This window comes from Symsagittifera roscoffensis, chromosome 7 (assembly GCF_963678635.1).
Source record: "Symsagittifera roscoffensis chromosome 7, txSymRosc1.1, whole genome shotgun sequence".
In the NCBI taxonomy this organism is placed as follows: Eukaryota; Metazoa; Xenacoelomorpha; order Acoela; family Convolutidae; genus Symsagittifera; species Symsagittifera roscoffensis.
In genome coordinates, this window is record NC_087068.1 from 11254541 (window position 1) to 11274105 (window position 19565).

The 19565-nt window shown below is 39.3% G+C and overlaps 3 protein-coding genes across 5 annotated transcripts in view; 2 read left to right on the top strand and 1 right to left on the bottom strand.

Moving 5' to 3' along the window:
• The window catches only part of LOC134851470 (clathrin heavy chain 1-like), a 519829-nt gene that overhangs the window by 363892 nt on the left and 136372 nt on the right, over positions 1-19565 (top strand). The window lies entirely within an intron of this gene.
• Positions 1-19565, bottom strand: part of LOC134851526 (sestrin-3-like) — a 244979-nt gene that overhangs the window by 117042 nt on the left and 108372 nt on the right. The gene's annotated exons all lie outside the window — the stretch shown is intronic.
• Positions 1-19565, top strand: part of LOC134851296 (organic anion transporter 3-like) — a 28502-nt gene that overhangs the window by 935 nt on the left and 8002 nt on the right. For all 3 annotated transcript variants that reach the window (XM_063867313.1, XM_063867312.1, XM_063867311.1), the window contains exons 2-4: positions 3989-4333; positions 18126-18314; positions 19233-19471. In XM_063867313.1, the coding sequence (XP_063723383.1) occupies positions 4243-4333; positions 18126-18314; positions 19233-19471 (519 nt within the window). In that variant the 5' untranslated portion in view covers positions 3989-4242. The remainder of the gene's footprint in view (positions 1-3988; positions 4334-18125; positions 18315-19232; positions 19472-19565) is intronic.

The following is a 19565-nucleotide window of genomic DNA, read 5'->3' on the forward strand; positions in this document are numbered from 1 at the left end:
CGTTAATAATATCAGCCGGTTTTTGAAATGCATAAATTATAAACAAGAAAATTACCTTCAACCGTGTTTTATTTTTAAACTTTCCTAAACATCATTTGGAGGCTTAAATTTGATGAAAACGCTAATAAGTACCGAATAAAGATCATGAAATTGAGAAATTCTTCAAAAAAAATTTCAAATTAATCATATTTCATCACTTAATGAGAAAATTTTCGGCTTGAAGTCCCTAATTTTACGATTCGGCTTGAAGTCCCGTCGGCTTGATGTCCGGCACCCGCTTTTTCTACTTTCTCGTACCCGCTTACAGACATTTTTCTGGCACTTCGGTGGTTAATTAAGCCAGGAGTGCCCAGAGGGTTATTTTTATGGGGGATTGTTTTTTTTGTAGAACATTGCTACCCTCCCCTTGGCGACGGGACTACTGGCATAATTCTTGCAGAGTCGAATTCATATTCGTTTTGACGAGAACTAAGCAGCACTTATTTTTTTAAATGGCAATAAGACGACGAAGTCAATTTTCCGAATCAGTTTTTATTAGTAAAATCAGTTTTTGAAGAAAATTTTTTCTGAGTTTGAAATTGTAACAATAGTTTCAGTAATTTTGAGTCAAGATCATTCTGTTTACTCTATACTCCATAGGGTTAGCTGCCTTTCTTTTGGGGGTTTATTTTAAGCTCTAGGTATATAAATCGTTGACATTAATTAAAACTAATAAAAATGACAAGAGAAGCCGATTACTATCTTTAGCGCAGAACGTTCCGACCATAGTTATCTCTCCAAAAAATTTATAAAAATTTTTAAAAAATTTTGAAAATTTAATTAACACATTTAATGACTTACAAGCCGACAATTGAAAGTCTGAAAAATTGTTGAAACGATTGACAAAAAAAAGTTTTTCCGGTTCTATACATACAATCTCAATTTTTCGCTTGCGCTTCATCTCAAGATAGTTTTTGGCTTGTGATTCATCTCATTTGAAAGTGAATTTTTGAAATTAATATCCTGCAAGAACAAATACTAATAATCATAATAAATCGTTTTCATATTAGACATTATTCAATAAAAATTTGTCAATTTACATAATTTTGTTATACAAGGACATCAAAAGGCCCGAAAGGTCAAGTCAGCGTATGCCTTAATTAAGCAGTACAATTTCGAAGAAGTAATAAAAAGTTTCAACTGTATAGTACTATCAGTTGTCCAAACCCTACAACCCCCTCTTAAGAATCAAAAGCCTTAAAAAGCGGTTCAACATTGGCACTTATGACCAGAATGGAGGAAAAGTCATTTGAAAGGAAATGTTTAAACCATTTTTCGAATAATCTAATGGTTTTTGCGTTTTGATAATTGCACAAAATTAGTGTATTTTATTTTTGGAAACAAAGATCCGATTTAGCTTTCTATCGACAATTTCTGCTGTTTTGTTATTATTTTTTGCAGAGCAACTGAATCAAACCAATCAGTTGAAGTTATCTAAGAAAATGAAATGAAAAAGTTATGTTTTAGACCTGAAAGGGGGTTAGTAAAAATATTTTTCTTGGAAATGAGTTCTATAAAAATTGCCAACAATTTTGCATAGTGTTATGAGATGGAAAAATGCAAAAAAAATACTGCCATATCTTTAAAGATTATTGGATACCTTCGGCTCTGGGACCATTCTGCTCAGACCACCTTCCCAATATTATAAAGTTAGCAGTATCTGAGTTTTTGAAATTTTGCAAGAACAAATTTCAATACAACAAGCAACAGCCCAAATTAAAAATAAAAATTGCTGGTGATTGTAATTTTACTAGCAACGTGAGATTTAAAATTTGTCAGTATCCTATTAAAAAAACTAGTGCAATTAGATACTTAGCAATCAAAAAGTCCTACCTAAACTAAATTGAGGGCTTCAACTGTTATCCTAACTTTGCTTTATGTCCACATGATTATATCTGAAAAACAAAAAAAGTTGCAATGCTCAAAGCACTAATTTTACTCAAAAACTCGTTGCACCAGCTCTGATTTGAAGCTCTAGTCTTCGGTTTTTTATCTGAAATTTCAAAATGGTTGAGATAAAAATTAAAATTTAGTTATTTTTGCAAAAATCAGGTCCCCAAATTTCAAATTAAAACACAATTCCTACTGTTAGACATTTTTAGTTAACCGAAACATGTTTTTTCATATGCAAAATGAATGCTTAAAGGCTTCAAGTTTGCATTTAAATCTTTCAAAATAAACCTACAGATATAGAGTTGCAACGGGAGACAACTAATTGAAAAAAAAAACAAAGTGCTGTTGATAGTAGTTTTAACAAACTCCGGAGAATAGGGTGCAAGAGCAAAGGTGGAATATGATTGTCGATCAGCCAACTTTTAACTTTTCTGCAGGTTAAGAAGCAGCGTTGTGTTGGAAAACCTATCCGTTGCCCATAAACTTAAGTTTTACTGGGAATCAAAATTTTTTCTTAAATTTTCATGTATTTCTCTCCTTGACCAACTGTTCATTGACCAGCACACAAACATCCAAATCCTTGAGCAGAGAAAGATTTTTAAATAAAGTTACTACCAGGCGATTGATTTTGAGTAAAGCAACTATAATTATTGTTTGTCTCCTTTTTTAAAGCAAAGTCTTGTCCCATAAATTTTTTCACGCCGCAAAGAAATTGTCAAATCGTCACTGAGAATGCACATTTTTTTGTCAATTATTTATTATTTATTGCAAGTGTTTTTCTGGAAGGCTTGTCTGAACAACTTTTTTGTTTTCACCAAAAATAACTACTCTCTTGAATTTTTCTCGAAACCGTCGCCAAGTAACCTCAATTCCAGAAATAGTCAGTTTTAAACGATTCTGAAGAAAAAACGCGAGTCCAACTTTTGTCTGATTAATTGACCGAAGTTATCCGCAAAATGCTGGGCAAATAATTACAAAAAAAAACAAACAGATGCATTACATTGCGAAAAAATGCCAAAAGACTATTTTATGCCATTCGACTGTCTAAATGTTTTAAAACGACTCACTGGGCAAAGTTATTGCCAAAGTTTACAAAAAAAGCCCATTACTCAAAAATTTGAAAATATGCTTAAAAAAATAATGCCTATCTTTAAGAATTAACGGAACAAATTCTTTAATAAAATAACGAACAATTATTTTTTTATAAAGTTTGTTCAATTAATTTTAAAGTTCAAATTTTGGTCTTTTTTGTTAATTTTGACAATAATTTTGCCCGTTGTGCCGTTTTAAAACATTTAGACATTGAATGGCATGAAAAATATCTTTTGCCAACTTTTCGCGATATAATGTTTCTGTTTTCGATCAGTATTTATTTGTCCAGCATTTCGTAAACTATTTCGCGCCAAATCATCACACAAAGTTCTGCCACGCATTGTTTCCTCCAGCATTGATGAAAAAAGCCGACCAAAAATTAATCGCGAAACTTTTCAGAGCATTGTCTAGACGTTCGAGCAAAAACGGCTCGAATTATTTCAAAAAATTAAGACGATGTCTAATAAACTTGTTAAAAATATAAAACTGTTCTACAAAATGATTGCATGCCATACTTTCTTTCTGAAGTATGGGTCTACTGAAAACTGAAAAACAAGCTAGAGAACAACATTCTACAAATGAAGACTATTTATTTTCGAGATATCTGTTCAAACTCAGCTGAGTTTTCACGCTTCTCTGCAAATTAGTTTTCTCGATGTCAAAAGTAGATAGCAAATCTGTAACCAATCTTGACATTTGTTATCAGTTTTTGTCTATTTTTGGAGTTCTTGACTTAATTATCTCGTATGTTTTTGTAAGAATTTAATCGAATTACCGCTTTAGGAGAAACTGGAACTCAACTCAAAAGTTTTCTTTCAGCATCAGTTTATCTTCTAGTTAATTTTAGTCTTCATAATCCCTTGCTTATCAATCAAAACGTTTGCTGTGCAGAAAAAAAACGTTTGCTCCGAAAAAAAATATATTTATCTTAACAGAAAAAAAGTAATCAAATTTGACGTTTTAGCAGCATTACATCTGCAGCCGGTGTAAAATAACGTCACACACGAACGTTCACGTTACAACGTTCAACAAGCATTCTCGTTGCATTCCAAACTGAGATGAAAAAAGAAAAAAGAATACATCTGCTCATTAAAGGTCACTAAAAGCGACCGAACTATCTATCAATCATTTTACGGCGAGTCGAGACTCACGCGCATAATTACGACAAGAATTTACATCTTGGTTATGAGCCTGAAATCTTGAGAAGTGTTTGGAAAAATGGAGTCGCCCCCGGAAGAAGAGATCGTGGAGGTTATCAAACATCCGGATCATGTGGAGCGAATGTTGACCGACATCATTGAGAAAATTGGCAAGTGAATACACATTTTGATAACTGATCACTGAAATTATTTTTTACAGAACCAGAGCTTAACTAGTCTGGTTAAACATAAAGCGAAATTATGTTTCCAAACTTTCGAGCTAACAGAAACAATTTTTAAGCCCAGACTTTTAAGTAAGGGCTAAGAATCAAGTGGAGCCCTAAAAAGATATTTCCTTTTGGGTTTTTTTAACCAAAAAATAAAGTGTTTGAGTCTTTTAACATACCCCGCTCAAAATTGATAATTTTGCAAAAAGTGTACGGCCGAAAACGAAACAGTAATCGTGCTTGGTTGATGAAAAATTGAATGCGTCTACTATTTTTGTGAGCCAATTTCTAATACGGCAGAATTTTGAGCGGATGTCGGGGTGGTCAGTTATTTCTCCTGTTTTTATTTAGCGGTCAAGGCAAAATTCTGCTGCTTACTTGAAATAAGTTTGAATTGTGTCTAAGAATCTATGTTTTTGCCCTTTGACCAGTTCGGCTTTTTTATGAATTTACTTTAAAAAAGTGAGCAAAAAATTTCAAGCTTGTGCTGCAGTCTCATTGACTAAAGTTAGCCAATGAGTTTCCAGTGCAGTTCAAAAAAGCTGCTCACATTTTGTCAGTATAATTAAAAATTGGCCAAAATTTTTGATTATTTGACAAAATTTTCAACTTTATTCAAGTAAGCAGCAGAGTTTTGCTGTGACTACGAAATTGAAATAGCAGAAACAACTGATCACCCCGACATCCGCTCAAAACTCTGCCGTATTGGAAACTGGCTGACAAAAAAGTAGATGCATTCGTTTTTTTAATCAACCAAGCCCGGAAAAAACTGACCACACTCACACAGGGGCGGATCTAAGATTTCCTTCAAGGGGGATGGGGCGGATTTTCAAAATTTACGTGAGTTTTGTCGACCTTTTATTTAGGTCGACCAAATTGATTTTCCGAGCATTATCAGAACACTATAAAATCCTTATTTTGACCAAAAACGCTGCGCCGCAGGAAAATGTTTGAAAATGCTCTCCTTGAAAATAAGTACATATTGGTACCAAAAGCGCCTTTAGAAAAAATTGAAGATTTGTCGGCCGTAAAGGGATGTCGTGAAATAAAACCAAAGGGGAGACCCTTTAGTTGGTGAGTGGGTCGAATCCTTGAGAAAACCCCCCGATCTCTCCCCTTTATCCGGCCCAGCACTCACATCTGCTCAAAAATGTTTTCAAACTTCTACTGTTTAAGCTAAATTGTTTCAGTTCGAAAATATTTAGCTGATAAGTCATGAAATTTTGGTTTCAAAAGCTGTAAAAGTCTAGATCTCAGATTAGTTGGGTGTTGTTCTACGTAACATATTCTGAAAAATTTGTTCTACGTAATTATTCTGAATGACTTTCGTTTAGTTAACTAAATTGGGCTAACAAGCTTACGCTGCCCCATAATTTGTTCCCACTTTTTTGGTCGGATTGAAAAAAAAAAGAGCATTAGCATTTGTAACTCGAGTGAATCATTAGCAATTGTAAGCTTTCAAAAATGATGATTTATAGTCAAGTAAAACAATCAATTGTGATGTCTAAAATCTGCAGGATTGTTTAAAATGGCATTAATTTGCCTACATCCTCCATTTTTTGTTTGAATTTCTCAATGCGGACAAAAATTATAATTAAATTTTTCTAACTTTAGTCCAATTAAGAGCGAGTAGAGCAAACGAGTGAAACGAAAAGCCACTTAATAAAGATTTAAATTTAAAGCTAAGAAAATGTATACTTTGAAGCATAATTCTGCAAACCCTAGCGTCAAGAGCTCCAAAATAACCTTTTAAAAGAATTTGAAAAAATAAAATGAAAGTTTTAAAAAATTTTGTTTTCCTTATTTTGTTTATTCAAAAAATTAACTGTAATAATGCTGTACGAAATGTTTAATTTTTCTGCGCATACCATGAAAAAAACACCAACTCAACCTGAAAAATAGTATAAAAATAAAGCTCCCCCCTTAAAATTAGTATATATTCAGAAAAATTTTAGGGACCGTCAGCCAAAAATGGACATCTCAAAATTATACAAAAGGGTACCCTTTGGGTCGGCAGGGGGTCGAATCTCTGAAAAAAATGACGTCCGCCCTAAACCCAACCCTCCGCCCCACACGTAAACTCCCCCTGCACATAACTATGTTGTTACTTTGTTATTCGATCATTACTTCATCCGATAACCAGTTAAACTAATGATTTTATAGAGTCAATGAACCTAGTGAAGCCTCTTTTTGTTCCGATTTACGATGAAAACGGAATATTTATGCTCGGTGTGGTTTTTTTATTCAGTCAATTTTTGACGATCGAAATAATAGTTTTCGACTAAAATTTTTTATACTCCATTGAAGATATCGACTTCTTGAGTTCATTTCTAAAAAGATATTTTTACCTCCGATTGTTTTTTGTAAAGTTCTGGGGGTTTGAAAATTGCCAAACTGGCCATGTTCTGGACTAAATTATGCTCGCTTTGAATAATTTATTCATATTGCTGAGAGCGTAACGCGAATTATTTATGCGTGGCGAGTTATCCCCGCACAACAAAATCGTTCCAAACTGAATTGAGGCTAGCTAGTTGGTTCGGTCGTATTATTTTGTACCACTCAACATTTTACACTTTGATATTGTCCAAAGTTTAACGGTTTTTATGTTTTTTTTCCCCAAAAAAATTCGATATGAACTAAGGGACAGTCGGAACATTCAGGGCTTTGTCTTGTATAGGCTCTAAAAATGTTTTTTTTTCAAGAAAAGTTTTAGAAGTCTCTAATAACTAAAGATGTGCATTCATACATATTAATGCGTCGAAAAAAATTCATCTGCTGAAAATGACGTAAATAGCCCTCTCCAAATACGAACGTGGAAAAACGTGAACGACTTCTAGTTTCGAAAGTGGAGTTTGATTTTGAGATTTCCAGCGGAATTAAAACTCTACCTGTTGATCCAGTTTTCTCAAGTTGGGTTAATGTTATCAAATTAGCGCCAATCATAAATCATTTTACCCTCAACTAACCTCAAAGTATCGAAGTTGTAGCAAATATAGCCACCAACAGCTGGAAAAGAGTCAATGAACGCAAGAAAGCAAAAAGTTTGAGTTTGAACAAGAATAAGATATGGCTTTAAATCTCTCTGAACTTCAAAAAATTATATTTTTGTCAATTCTTGGATAAAATCTCAATTTGAGAAAACTGCGTCGATATGTAAAAATATTACTCCACTGGGAATTCTAAAAAGTCAAATTGACTTTCGAAAACAGAAATCGATCACGTTTTTGTGAACTTCACACTTTTGCTGCCCGATAGTGGACATTGCCTTCGGAAGGGTAGTCAGAACAACCAGGGTTTTTTCATTATTCGACATTAAAAAAGATCATTTTTTTCTTTTTTGAAATTTTATCAATTTTTAATTTTCATCTAAGATATGAGTTATTGCTTTGACCTTAAAAGGCCATTGGAAGATTCGGATTTTCAAATTATTTTCAAAATTATGTCGACTTTTTTTAAGCCGAGCAAATTGATTTTCCGAGCTCTCGCAAAGCACTAAAAAGTCCCTGGTTTGACCAAAACTTCTGTACCGCTGGCAAAATTTTGAAAAAACAGGCCTAAAATGCGTTTTTAAGCACTTTTTGGAAATTTTTTAACAAAAAATTACGTTTTCTCGGCGCACGGCCCCCCCTTAAAATTAGTATATATTCAGAAAAATTTTAGGGACCGTCAGCAAAATAGTTCAAAGGGGGACCCTTTTGGTCGGCAAGTGGTCGAATCCCTGAAAAAAAGTGACCGCCCCCGCCCCCCTAAGTCCGCCCCTGCCTAGTGGCATGGTATCAAACTATTTCACACGCTAGAATTGACTGATTGACAAGGTAAACTTATACAATTTGGCACCTCATAAGGAATCCCCCTTCTCAATGGGAAGAGGGAGTGTTGCAATGCAAATGTAGAGTATAGAATGTAGAGTATAGATACATATAAAACTGAACCAAAATGTAACAACAATAAGCACAGTTGGCCGAGTGGCCTAAGCTAACGCCGATTATACAGGTTAACAGTTGACGTAGGTTCGAGTCCCCCACCTGCCCATGTATTAGTATACTAAAAACGGGGGTTACATCCTATTTTAACTGTTTTTTGGTTCTAATTCGGTTCAGCCTTGATTAAGGTTGACCGCCAAAAAGAGCAATTTGTCTCAAGGACATTACCGACCGGTTCTTGTGGCTAGCTTGCGCCGTTTTGTACAAAAAACGCACAGATGCAAAAAATGTTATATGATGTTCTGATCAATAGAAAAATGCCGAAATTATTTTATTGACCGAGTTATTTGCCGAGAAATATCTCTTACTAATTTACGGATTTGGAACAGTTTTTTTTGGAGATTAGCGAGCACATTTTGGCGCCCCACAAGGGACCCGACGGAATCCGAAGTTATTCCTGAATTTGTACAAGGGACCCGACGGAGTCCGAAGTTATTCCTGAAATTGCACAAGAAACACGACGGAGTCCGAATTTATTCCTGAAATTGCACAAGGGACACGACGGCCTACTGCTTACTGACGGATTGTGCTTCTGACGATCTACTGCCTACTGATGGACTGTGCTTCTGTCGGGCTGTGCCTACTGACGGGCTGGGCTGTGTAATCAGCTTACTGGCGGGCTGTGCTTCAGTGTGAATAAAAACGGTGGTGGAAAGGTTCAAGGCAGTTTGCGGAACATTTTCGCTAAGTTGAAGCCAGCAGTAGTATCCGGAGTTCAACAGGAGTATCCGGAGTTCAACAGGAGTATCCGGAGTCCAAGGAACCGAATCATTGCGACTTGTCATCTTGGGCTAAACAACTATCCATATCAGACACGGGGTCAACTGCAGACGTTTTGTGTGAGTTGAGAAGTGATTGCTGGACAATTTCTCTGCGGCTGACCGAAAAACAAAGAAAATTTGACAACCCGAAACCGGTGACCGCCCAATCTCCAAAACTGTAAGAAGTTTCCAAAACATTTAAAACTCAAATTGTGCTATAAATTTTATACGATGTCATATATGTTCAAAATTTTTCCGCAAGCTAGCCCCCGGTAATTTTTCTCAATACCCAAAAATTTTGGACAGTTCCGTTGAACTGAAATATCTTAGTCGGTACATAGACAAACTGACTTGACATTTTTTCTCGATACCAAAAATTTTTGGATATATGTGAACGGAATATTAATCAGTGAAATCGGAACATAGACAAGAGGTACTGGACTAGTTTTTTGGGTTGGTTTATGACTCGAACCTGCTGACCAAAATTTTCTGAAAAATTTTGTATAAAAAGTAAAAAAATTGCCAAAAAATCCTCAAAACGTCTCCAGAACTCTGCGAAACTGTGCTGTAAGATGACACCAACCTTATATTAAGTGGTCTGGTAGCGAAATATCAGGCAAATTAAGTTGAGTTTTTTCATCCTCAGGTTTCTTCCGCGTGTGTTGTTGGAACTTAACCAATTTGCCTGATCCCCCACCCACCATTGGTGAAACTGAAAGCCAGTTCGCTTCGAGTAAAACAAAGCCGTTTCAGCCCGTCATATTATTGACTTCGTTGCGTGACAGTAAAGTTAAGTGGTCAGGTACGGTGATATTAAGTGAGTTAAGTTGAATTCTTTCATCCTCAGGTTTACTCCGTGTGTGTTGTTGGAGTTCAACCGACCTACTTAATTTTCCAACCCCATTGGTACTTAAGCGTAACGAAGCCGTCGCATAGGTCCCCTAAGTGTATGGTATTCATTCTAGGAGCTAGTTCTTTGGATCACGCGCTCCGAAAACTTCCCGCTCCGTCCCAGAAGCGCGTCAAAGATACTTGCTTTACGAAGCCAGGTTTAAGTTTGAACTTTAACGCTAGGGACTCTCAGAAAACAATACAGTACTACCTTCATCACTACTTGTCGCACCGTAACGACCTCGTAATTTGGCACGACGCCATAAATAACTCGATAAGTAGGCACCGCAGCAACAATAACCGCAAGCTGAGTAGTGAGCAACTTGTCAATTTGTTATTAAGGTATAGGACAAACATTTGTGCGATCGTATACTGTAGACGCAACGGAACCGAGGATATAGAGGAAAGTTTAGGTTCAACAGGTATTCTCATTCTCAACGTCGTTAAAGACTTTATCTCTAAGCGTAAGGCTAAGGACCAGGTACTAATTGAGAAGTACAAAGAGCTTCACCAGCCTCCTTCCCTTGAGTTAAAGACTCTCCTCCTTCTAAGGCGTTATAGCGCTAATCTTAACATCCTTAAGACACGTAAGAAGCGAAACCGCTTACCCCTCAAAGCTCGGAAAGCTATAAGAAATAGGCTTCAGGTAGAAGCTTTGAGACGTCAAGTTCCCCCGTCTTGTAAGCTAATGTTGATTTACTAATGCAAATTTGATTACATACCAAAACAGTATCTCATTTTATTGATTGTTTTCTATAAGTGAGCATCCGTAGAATATTGTCAATTTGTGAAAAACATGGACGAAAAATTCCAAAGTAAGATACGCAAGTTATTCGAAACCCGTCTAAATCTAGAAAATGAGCTGCTTAAAGGTCACTCATTATTACTTGAGTACATTGAGAATAATAGTCGCACTACAAAAATTGATAATGCTGTTTACAAATGTAAAATTGCGTTGGAAAAAGCTGTCGACGTCAATGAGCAATTAATTAGGTTAGCGGGAAAAACAGAAAATCCTGAAAAAATTATTGCTCAGCAAGACCTTTGGCTTAAGAAAGTAACCGAAATGAACGATAAAGTAATGCACGAAGCTCAGAGTTACAAGATGAGCCTTGAACCTTCGTCATTTCCAGCAGCCGGCATTACAGGGAGCAAGGGATCTTTACAACAAACTAGGTCTGAGACATCCTCACACTCGCACAAAACAAGTGATTCAGCAGCACGAGTATCTGAAAACAGGTCTAAGGTCTCTAATAAGTCTAAGGATAGTAGAAAGCTTGACTCACATAAGTCTGATAAATCTGCTTCCACTCGTCATACGTCGACTGTTCGCACTATGTCATCAAGTGAGAAACGGCATGAGTTAGCTTTAGTAAAACGACGCCATGAGGAGCTGGAAAGGCAGTATCAAGTATCTTTAAGACTTAAAGAGCAAGAGAACCGTCTTCAGTTTGAACAAAGTCAGCTGGAACTAGAGCAATTGGCTGAAAATCATAAAAAGCAACTAATTGAAATGGAATTGAAAGCGTTTGAACTTGAGGACAGTTCATCTGAGGTTAGCGAGAAGGTAGCGGAAAGTAACTTAACAGGAGTAAGTCAACCTATTTCAAAGGTAGCAACCGATCGAACTAATGATTGGGTAGACTCTGTTAGTTCACAAGCACCTCCCGACGTTGCTAGTGCGCCAGGTTTGCAGGCCTTCACTCATGTACCCGTTTCGTCAGGACCGACGACTTCCGCCCTCCTTGCTCATGCAATTCACACCAGTAATAGTCATAACCATGAGCACACAGCATTGAGTGACCCTGGAATCCATAGTTATGGACATCGGGCTATGCCTCAATTTGGCAGTGCAAGCCGTTTGCCATTGCAAGCTTCTGTTTCATTCCCAGCCTCTGTTCCATTCCCAGTTAACAATATGCATTCTAGTGCACACGTGCTACCACCACCGTCTGCTGTTCCTTTACAGACCATGAGTTCAAACATAACTAATGGTAGTTTTGCCATCGCGCAACCGGAATCATTACCTGTCCCAATGTTACCGGCCCAACCCGGTTCTGGTTTTGTTTCTTTGTCGCCTGCATTTGCTGGCGGTGGCTTCTCATCTTCTGGAGTAAACCCAACGCCGGTTTTCTTTTCGGCACCTAATTGCCATGCAGCGCCAGTCCAGACGCAACATAATCTTCCCTTTGTTCCGCATACTGTGTCACCTAGTATCAACGATTACTACACAAGTGATGCAAACTTATGGCGATTGGCAGCTACAACTCCAATCGTCACGCCTGCTCAGTGTTGTAATGCTGGAAACATTTTTTCTAATGTGACAACTATTGTCCCATCGTGTAACACCGCCTCTCCGTATACTAGTGGTGGGACTGTGTATTTTAATACTCCCCCAGTTCATCCAAAACATGTTCCGCATTTTGTCAATCAAACTAATACTGGTTATCAGCCAGTCAACGAGGACTACGCACCGTCTCCCGCTTATCCGAACCAAGGTTGTTCATCGGATCGACCTCTCTCCGCTCGTGAATTGGCGGAATTATTGATGCATAGCCGCAAAGATCATCTTCCTGAATGGAAGTTAGCCCAGTTTGACGGCAACCCGTTAAACTGGCACGAATGGTTTGGTCAGTTTAAGTCCACCGTTGATTCCGCTGTTCTCACCGATGATACGAAATTGACATACTTAAAAACGCTCGTCACAGGCAAAGCAAAAACCGCAATTGCGGAGTTTAGTTATAGTGGCGTTATGTACAAGGATGCACTGGCCACCTTGCAACGGAAGTTTGGGCAACCACATGCCATTGTTGGTGCGCATCTTGATAAGCTGAATACTTTTCCTCCACTTAAGATGCACAATTCGGAAAATGTCATTAGTTTCTCCTCTGCCATATCTGGCCTCGTAGCAGTTTTCAAATCATTGTCTTTCAACGATGATCTAAAGAGTGTTAACCTGTTAAACCAAGCTGTTAGTAAACTTCCGCCTAACCTCAAGGAGGCTTGGTCGATGCATACTGTTAGACATAATTGGCAGCGACCAACACTCTTAGACTTTAACAACTGGTTGAAAGAAAAGGCCGAGGGGCATGAAAGATTACGTTTACTCAGCTCTAAGGCAAAAAATGAAGAACCGGTTAAACCAAAAACAACCAAAGTTTTTGCAGCCAATAGCCAGGTAACTAGTAAGGCTCAGGATAAGTCTCAGGATAAGTCTAAGTTTCCGCCGTGCGTTTTGTGTAAGGGTAGTCATGCATTGTGGAATTGTGCTGTTTTTAAGGAAAAGAATGCTACTCAGCGAGCAAAATACGTAGCTGAACAGAAACTTTGCTTCGCTTGCCTCAATGGCAATCATAGTTTCCGGCAATGTTCTAGAGCAAAAAAGTGCCCGAAGCCAGAGTGTGATAGCACACATAATGTCTTGCTCCATGGAGCCGAAAGAATATTTCCTCGGAAGGAAAATTCAAATGTCTCGAATAAGGCTGGAACAAACAAATCCAAGGAGAATACAAACACTTCCACCCATGCCGCTGTTAGTGATGTACTTGACATTGAATCTTCTAAAGGGTTGTTGCCAATTGCAACACTTGGTGTATCCTCGGATGTAACCAGTCTCCTGACGTTGGTTCTTTGTGATAGTGCATCGACTCACTCCTGGGTGTCTTCGTCACTCGTAAAGCGTCTCGGCTTAGTAGGGGAGCCCGTTAACTTGTCAATTAGTGGTTTCAATTCGACCACCGTTGTTGAGACTCAGAGAGTCAAGTTTACAGTTTCCTCCGAGCCGAATAATAGTGATTTCGTATTTTCTCTCTGTGCATATGTTAAAGACAGTATTCGGATTGGTTCCGAATTAATCAATATTGCTGATTTGCAGAATAAATATCCACAATTAGCACCTATTAAGCCCATTCAATATACTTATGAGGACGTTGAAATTATTATCGGACAAGACTACTACCACGCCGTTAGACCCATTGAGTTCATCTTGGGAGATGATAAAAACTCACCGTGTTCCGTTCGCCTACCGATAGGTTGGGTCTTAAGTGGTCCGTTGCCGCCGTCCGGTAATTCTACTTCTTCGTGTTTCAAGTGTGTTGTTGAAGATTCGTCTCTGACCGACCAGATAAAATCCTGGTACGAGTTGGAATCGTATGGTGCTTTCAAACAAGTCGATGCCCGTTCCGCCGCGGATAAACATGCTTTATCCATCCTCAATTCTGAAACCGTTCACAATGGCGAAAGATACATTGTGCCTATGCTTTGGATTGATAGTAATGTCAGTCTACCAAACAATTATTACTCGTCACTCGCCCAATTTAAATCATTGGAGAGAAGGTTAAGTAAAGACCCTGAGCTGCGCGAAAGATACGCAGAAACAATTAGAGAGGACATTAGGAAAGGCTATGTCGTTACCGTCGAACCGCATGATCCACGTAAGCGTTCCGATCGCGAGTGGTATCTTCCGCACCATCCCGTCGTAAATCCGAATAAGCCGGGTAAGGTGCGCCGAGTCCTTAATGGGGCTTCTAAGTTTCACGGCACATCCTTAAATAAGTCCTTATTGGTGGGTCCTGACCTACTCCAAAATTTAATTTTTGTGCTTTTGCGATTCCGTCAACATAAGTACGCCGTCTCCGCGGATATAGAGGGTATGTTCCTCCAGGTAGGAGTCCTTGCCCGCGATCAAATTTCGCTCCGTTTTTTGTGGCGGGAGGATACCACTTCCGATGTGGTAGTTCATCAGTACACTCGCCATATATTCGGCGCACGGGATTCACCTACGTGCGCCAATTTCGCGTTGCAAAAAACAGCAACTGATAATATGTCCACATACCCTGAGGCCGCCTCAGTCGTAAATGAAAAGTTTTACATGGACGATTACTTGGATTCATTCGAGAACGTTACCCAAGCAATTAAAACTAGTCGCGATTTGGTTTCCTTACTAAAATTGGGAGGATTTAATTTGACTAAATTTGTCAGTAATGCTGATGAAATCACTTCAGCAATGAACCCCGAGGAATCCGAAACCTCATCTTCACCCATCAAGGAAATATGTAACGGTGCCGAACGATCATCACACGTCTTAGGTCTTAAGTGGGACCATGTGAAAGACACATTGGTTGTTAGCAGAGGCGTGGATCGTCCTCTCGATAAAGCAATAACTCAACGAACCGTCTTGAGTTTCGTCTCTTCTGTGTTTGACCCTGTTGGGTTAGTAGCTCCATACACAGTTAGGGCCCGTCTTTTACTGAAAGATATTTGGAAAATCAGTGGTCAAAGTTGGGACGACGAATTGCCAGAAGACATAAGAGATAAGTTTCTCGAGTGGCACTCCGGTCTCCCTCTCTTAGGGCAATTGACTATTCCCCGTTGTTACTTCACAGAGCCTGTTGATCAAATTGAGCTCCACATGTTCGGTGATAGCTCGCAGGACGTTTTCTGTGCTGTTGGTTTTTTGCGTGCGCGACTCGCGAGCTCGCATAAAACTCAAATATCCTTCATCTTTGGTAAAGCTCGCGTTGCGCCCATGAAAGCGCTATCGATACCGAAGCTAGAGCTTCAAGCTGCTCTGCTCGCCACACGACTAAAAGATGATATACTGACCGCCCTTACCGTCTCTATTAATCATGTCTTTATGTGGACAGATAGTACAACAGTTTTGCAGTGGCTAAACTCCACTGAAAAATTACCTGTATTCGTCGCTAATCGTGTCGGCGAAATCCTCGAGTCGACCACTATTGATGAGTGGCACCATGTTCTGAGCGGCGATAATCCAGCTGATACCGGTACGCGGGGGATTTCTTCGGAAGCCCTCAAGGATAGCAGCTGGGTTATTGGTCCGAGCATTCTCAGGACTACTGATTGGCCGTTTTTACCCGACGAACGTGTAATCAATAAAATTCGTTTGAAGGGTCCTTCTTGTGATGTTGATAATTGCTTTGAGACATCATCTTCCTTCGTCACCGATGTCACATCAATAAAACATCCCGAACACGGGTTCAATTGGGAAAGGTTCAGTTCCTTTACAAGATATAAACGAGTAGTCGCTTTTATGTTGAGGGTGTTGCCTTCACATAAGCATTTTCGTGGTAAAGACTTACGAATCACCGACCCCACTGAACTTGATATTGCAGAAAGCAAACTGATTCATCTTGCTCAGATGGAATCCTTTCCCGTTGAGTTAAAAACACTCACCGCTGGCAAACCTATTAAGAATAGTAGTAAAATTGCCACATACTCGCCATTTATTGGTCCCGCTGGAATCATTCGTTCCACCGGACGGATTGTGCGCTTAGTGGATACCGAGTTTGATACTAAGCACCCAATAATACTCGATGCCCGACATACCTTAGTTCGTTTGTTGGCCCGCAGCCTCCACCATAAGCATTTTCATCAAGGATTAGATTACATGCGCTCCGTTTTAAATATGAAATTAGCAATACTTGGGTTGCGTCGACTACTTCGGTCTGTCGAAAATCAATGTGTGACATGCCGTAAACGCAAAGCAAGTACCATCCAGCCAATTATGTCCGATTTACCGGTCGAACGTCTCGGATACAAGCAACCACCCTTCAATCATACGGGTGTGGATTACTTTGGACCGCTTTACGTTCCGGTTCGCAGAAGCACGGAAAAAAGATGGGGATTCCTTTTTACTTGCCTCACCACCAGGGCTGTACACCTTGAGATTGTACCGTCTCTGGACACCAGTTCGTGTGTCATGGGCATTGAACGGTTCGTTGCGCGCCGTGGTACGCCAAGCACAATCTGGTCGGATAATGGCACGAACTTCGTTGGTGCGGAAAAGGAATTACTTGCCTGCATCAAGAGCTGGAATGGCATGGCTCCGACCATTTTTGCACACAAAGGTGTTACTTGGAAATTTAACCCGCCAGGCGCACCCCATCATGGCGGCTCCTGGGAACGCCTCGTCCGAAGCGTGAAGCGCGTGCTGTACGATATCCTAGGCAGTAGGCGAGTCACTGAAGAGGTGTTAGGAACAACACTCTGCTTAGTTGAACAGGCTTTGAATTCGAGGCCAATCACTCCCGTTAGTACCGATTCACGTGAGTTAGAAGCGTTAACCCCAAACCATTTTTTGCTTGGACAACATGCCACAAGCTTTCCTTCGCTTTTACCCGGGGAGCACTTCGATCACAAGAAAAGGTACGTGCGAGCGCAGTCATATGCTAACGCGATTTGGTCTCGTTGGCTTCGAGAATATGTTCCCTCGCTGAATAAGCGTGTCAAGTGGCACACTCATTCTGACTTCACTCTTAAAACAGGCGATCTCGTGTGGGTGATTGAGCCCGATAGTCCGCGTGGGTACTACCCTCTCGCCCGAATCGTCAAGCTAAACTACGGACAGGACGGTTGCGCCCGATCCGCCCTTGTCAGGACCGCAACCCGTGAAGTCACGCGGCCGACCGTTAAGCTCGCTCCGGTTCTTCCTTCTTCAGGGGGGGAGGATGTTGCAATGCAAATGTAGAGTATAGAATGTAGAGTATAGATGCATATAAAACTGAACCAAAATGTAACAACAATAAGCACAGTTGGCCGAGTGGCCTAAGCTAACGCCGATTATACAGGTTAACAGTTGACGTAGGTTCGAGTCCCCCACCTGCCCATGTATTAGTATACTAAAAACGGGGGTTACATCCTATTTTAACTGTTTTTTGGTTCTAATTCGGTTCAGCCTTGATTAAGGTTGACCGCCAAAAAGAGCAATTTGTCTCAAGGACATTACCGACCGGTTCTTGTGGCTAGCTTGCGCCGTTTTGTACAAAAAACGCACAGATGCAAAAAATGTTATATGATGTTCTGATCAATAGAAAAATGCCGAAATTATTTTATTGACCGAGTTATTTGCCGAGAAATATCTCTTACTAATTTACGGATTTGGAACAGTTTTTTTTGGAGATTAGCGAGCACAGGGAGTAAGAATGCGAATCCGAATATAGTTTTACAAATTCCTAATAAAGCTATTTGTTTATTAGGCTACCAAAGTTTGTTGCATTCGTTGATTTTTTAGAACAAATAAGCTATGGAATTAAGCGGAGAGTAGAATAACTTCAAGTTGAATTATATTTTACTGTTTAGGCTACAAGAACAAATGGCACATGATGATTCTGCTGGGCGTGTGCATTGTGACTATTCAGGACGGGGGCAACATGATTTGGAGTGTGTTCGGAGCTGCTCACATCCCCCACAGATGTCTCATCCCCGGACTAGACAGTCCCCCCTTCGCCAATATCTCCCCTTCAGTTATACATGAAGTGTTCTACAATGGTTAGTTGATAATTATTTAGGTTGTTGTGAAATACGTTGCATTTTCTCTTCTGGTTTCGGGATTTTTGAACAAAAATAGGGTTTATAAGAAACAAAAAAACTAGTTATGGTGAGTGTGTTGACTATATGGGTCACTTGACGGTAAAATCTAAATAAAAACCAGTTAATTTTTAATTCTCTATTTCAGTTGTAATTATCAGTTGTGATGTTTTAATAAAGCAATTTCAAAAACGTTATCTTGGAATGAGAACTGATTCGACGTCTTTTTTCTGCAGAGTAATATACACCGGGGCTAGTAGACATTTCTTTATCAAAATCAAGCGCTTCCAAACTGTTTATAACACGGTTTTTACCACATTTAGCCAATTGGGACATTAATATCAATCAGGGGCAACCTAGGCTTTCTCAAGGGGTGGGGGGTCTCCCAAATCATCAGATAAAAACACTGTTTTGACCAAATTTTCTGCGCCCTGGTAATTTTTTGAAAAAACCGTCCAAAAACCTTAAACACTTTTTGGAAAGTTTTGACCAAAACTTATTTGCCCTGTCCCCTCGAGAAAATCCTAGATCCGCCCCTGGCCTAGGCACTCATGTTCAAAATTTAGGCCCCGAGGCTTAATTTGAAATGAATATGGCAAACTTTGTCATTGAAAGAAGGAAAACACATAAAGAAGTAAAACACATAATTTGAAATTATTATGACTAATTTTGGCGTTTTTTATTGTCATTGAAAGAAGTAAAACACACACATAGTTGCGTTCACTTTTTTTTGATTTGATGAATAAAAGGTCAGTTTTAATATCCAGTAACAAGTAACAACAGAAAAAGGCGAGAAAAAGCGCGATTGAACGACAACGCGAGTTTCAAAAATAGATTTTGTGAGTAAAAAAGGTAGCTCGAAGCTGTATTTTTTTTTAGACCCGCGCTCTTTTGGGTGCAATGGGATCCCAGCCGACAGACAGACAGGGTGCACCGCCCTGAACATCAACACCTCCGCCCTCCTCCAGGAAGCATCCTCGCTCAATGTGTCCATTGAGCATCTGATTACTCATCCTAACCAATCAGAGCTACTGATGACGTCAGAGTATGGACTGTGTAGTGAGATGAGTGGGTTTGAGTTCATGCCCATGGAAGTTGAGGACTCCGCCGCCAAAGAGGTTGGAGAACTGATTTCGACGAAACTGAAAATAAGCTCATTGTTCCGATCACTGTGTTCCGATCACTGAATGTATTTTAGTTTTTTATTGTTTT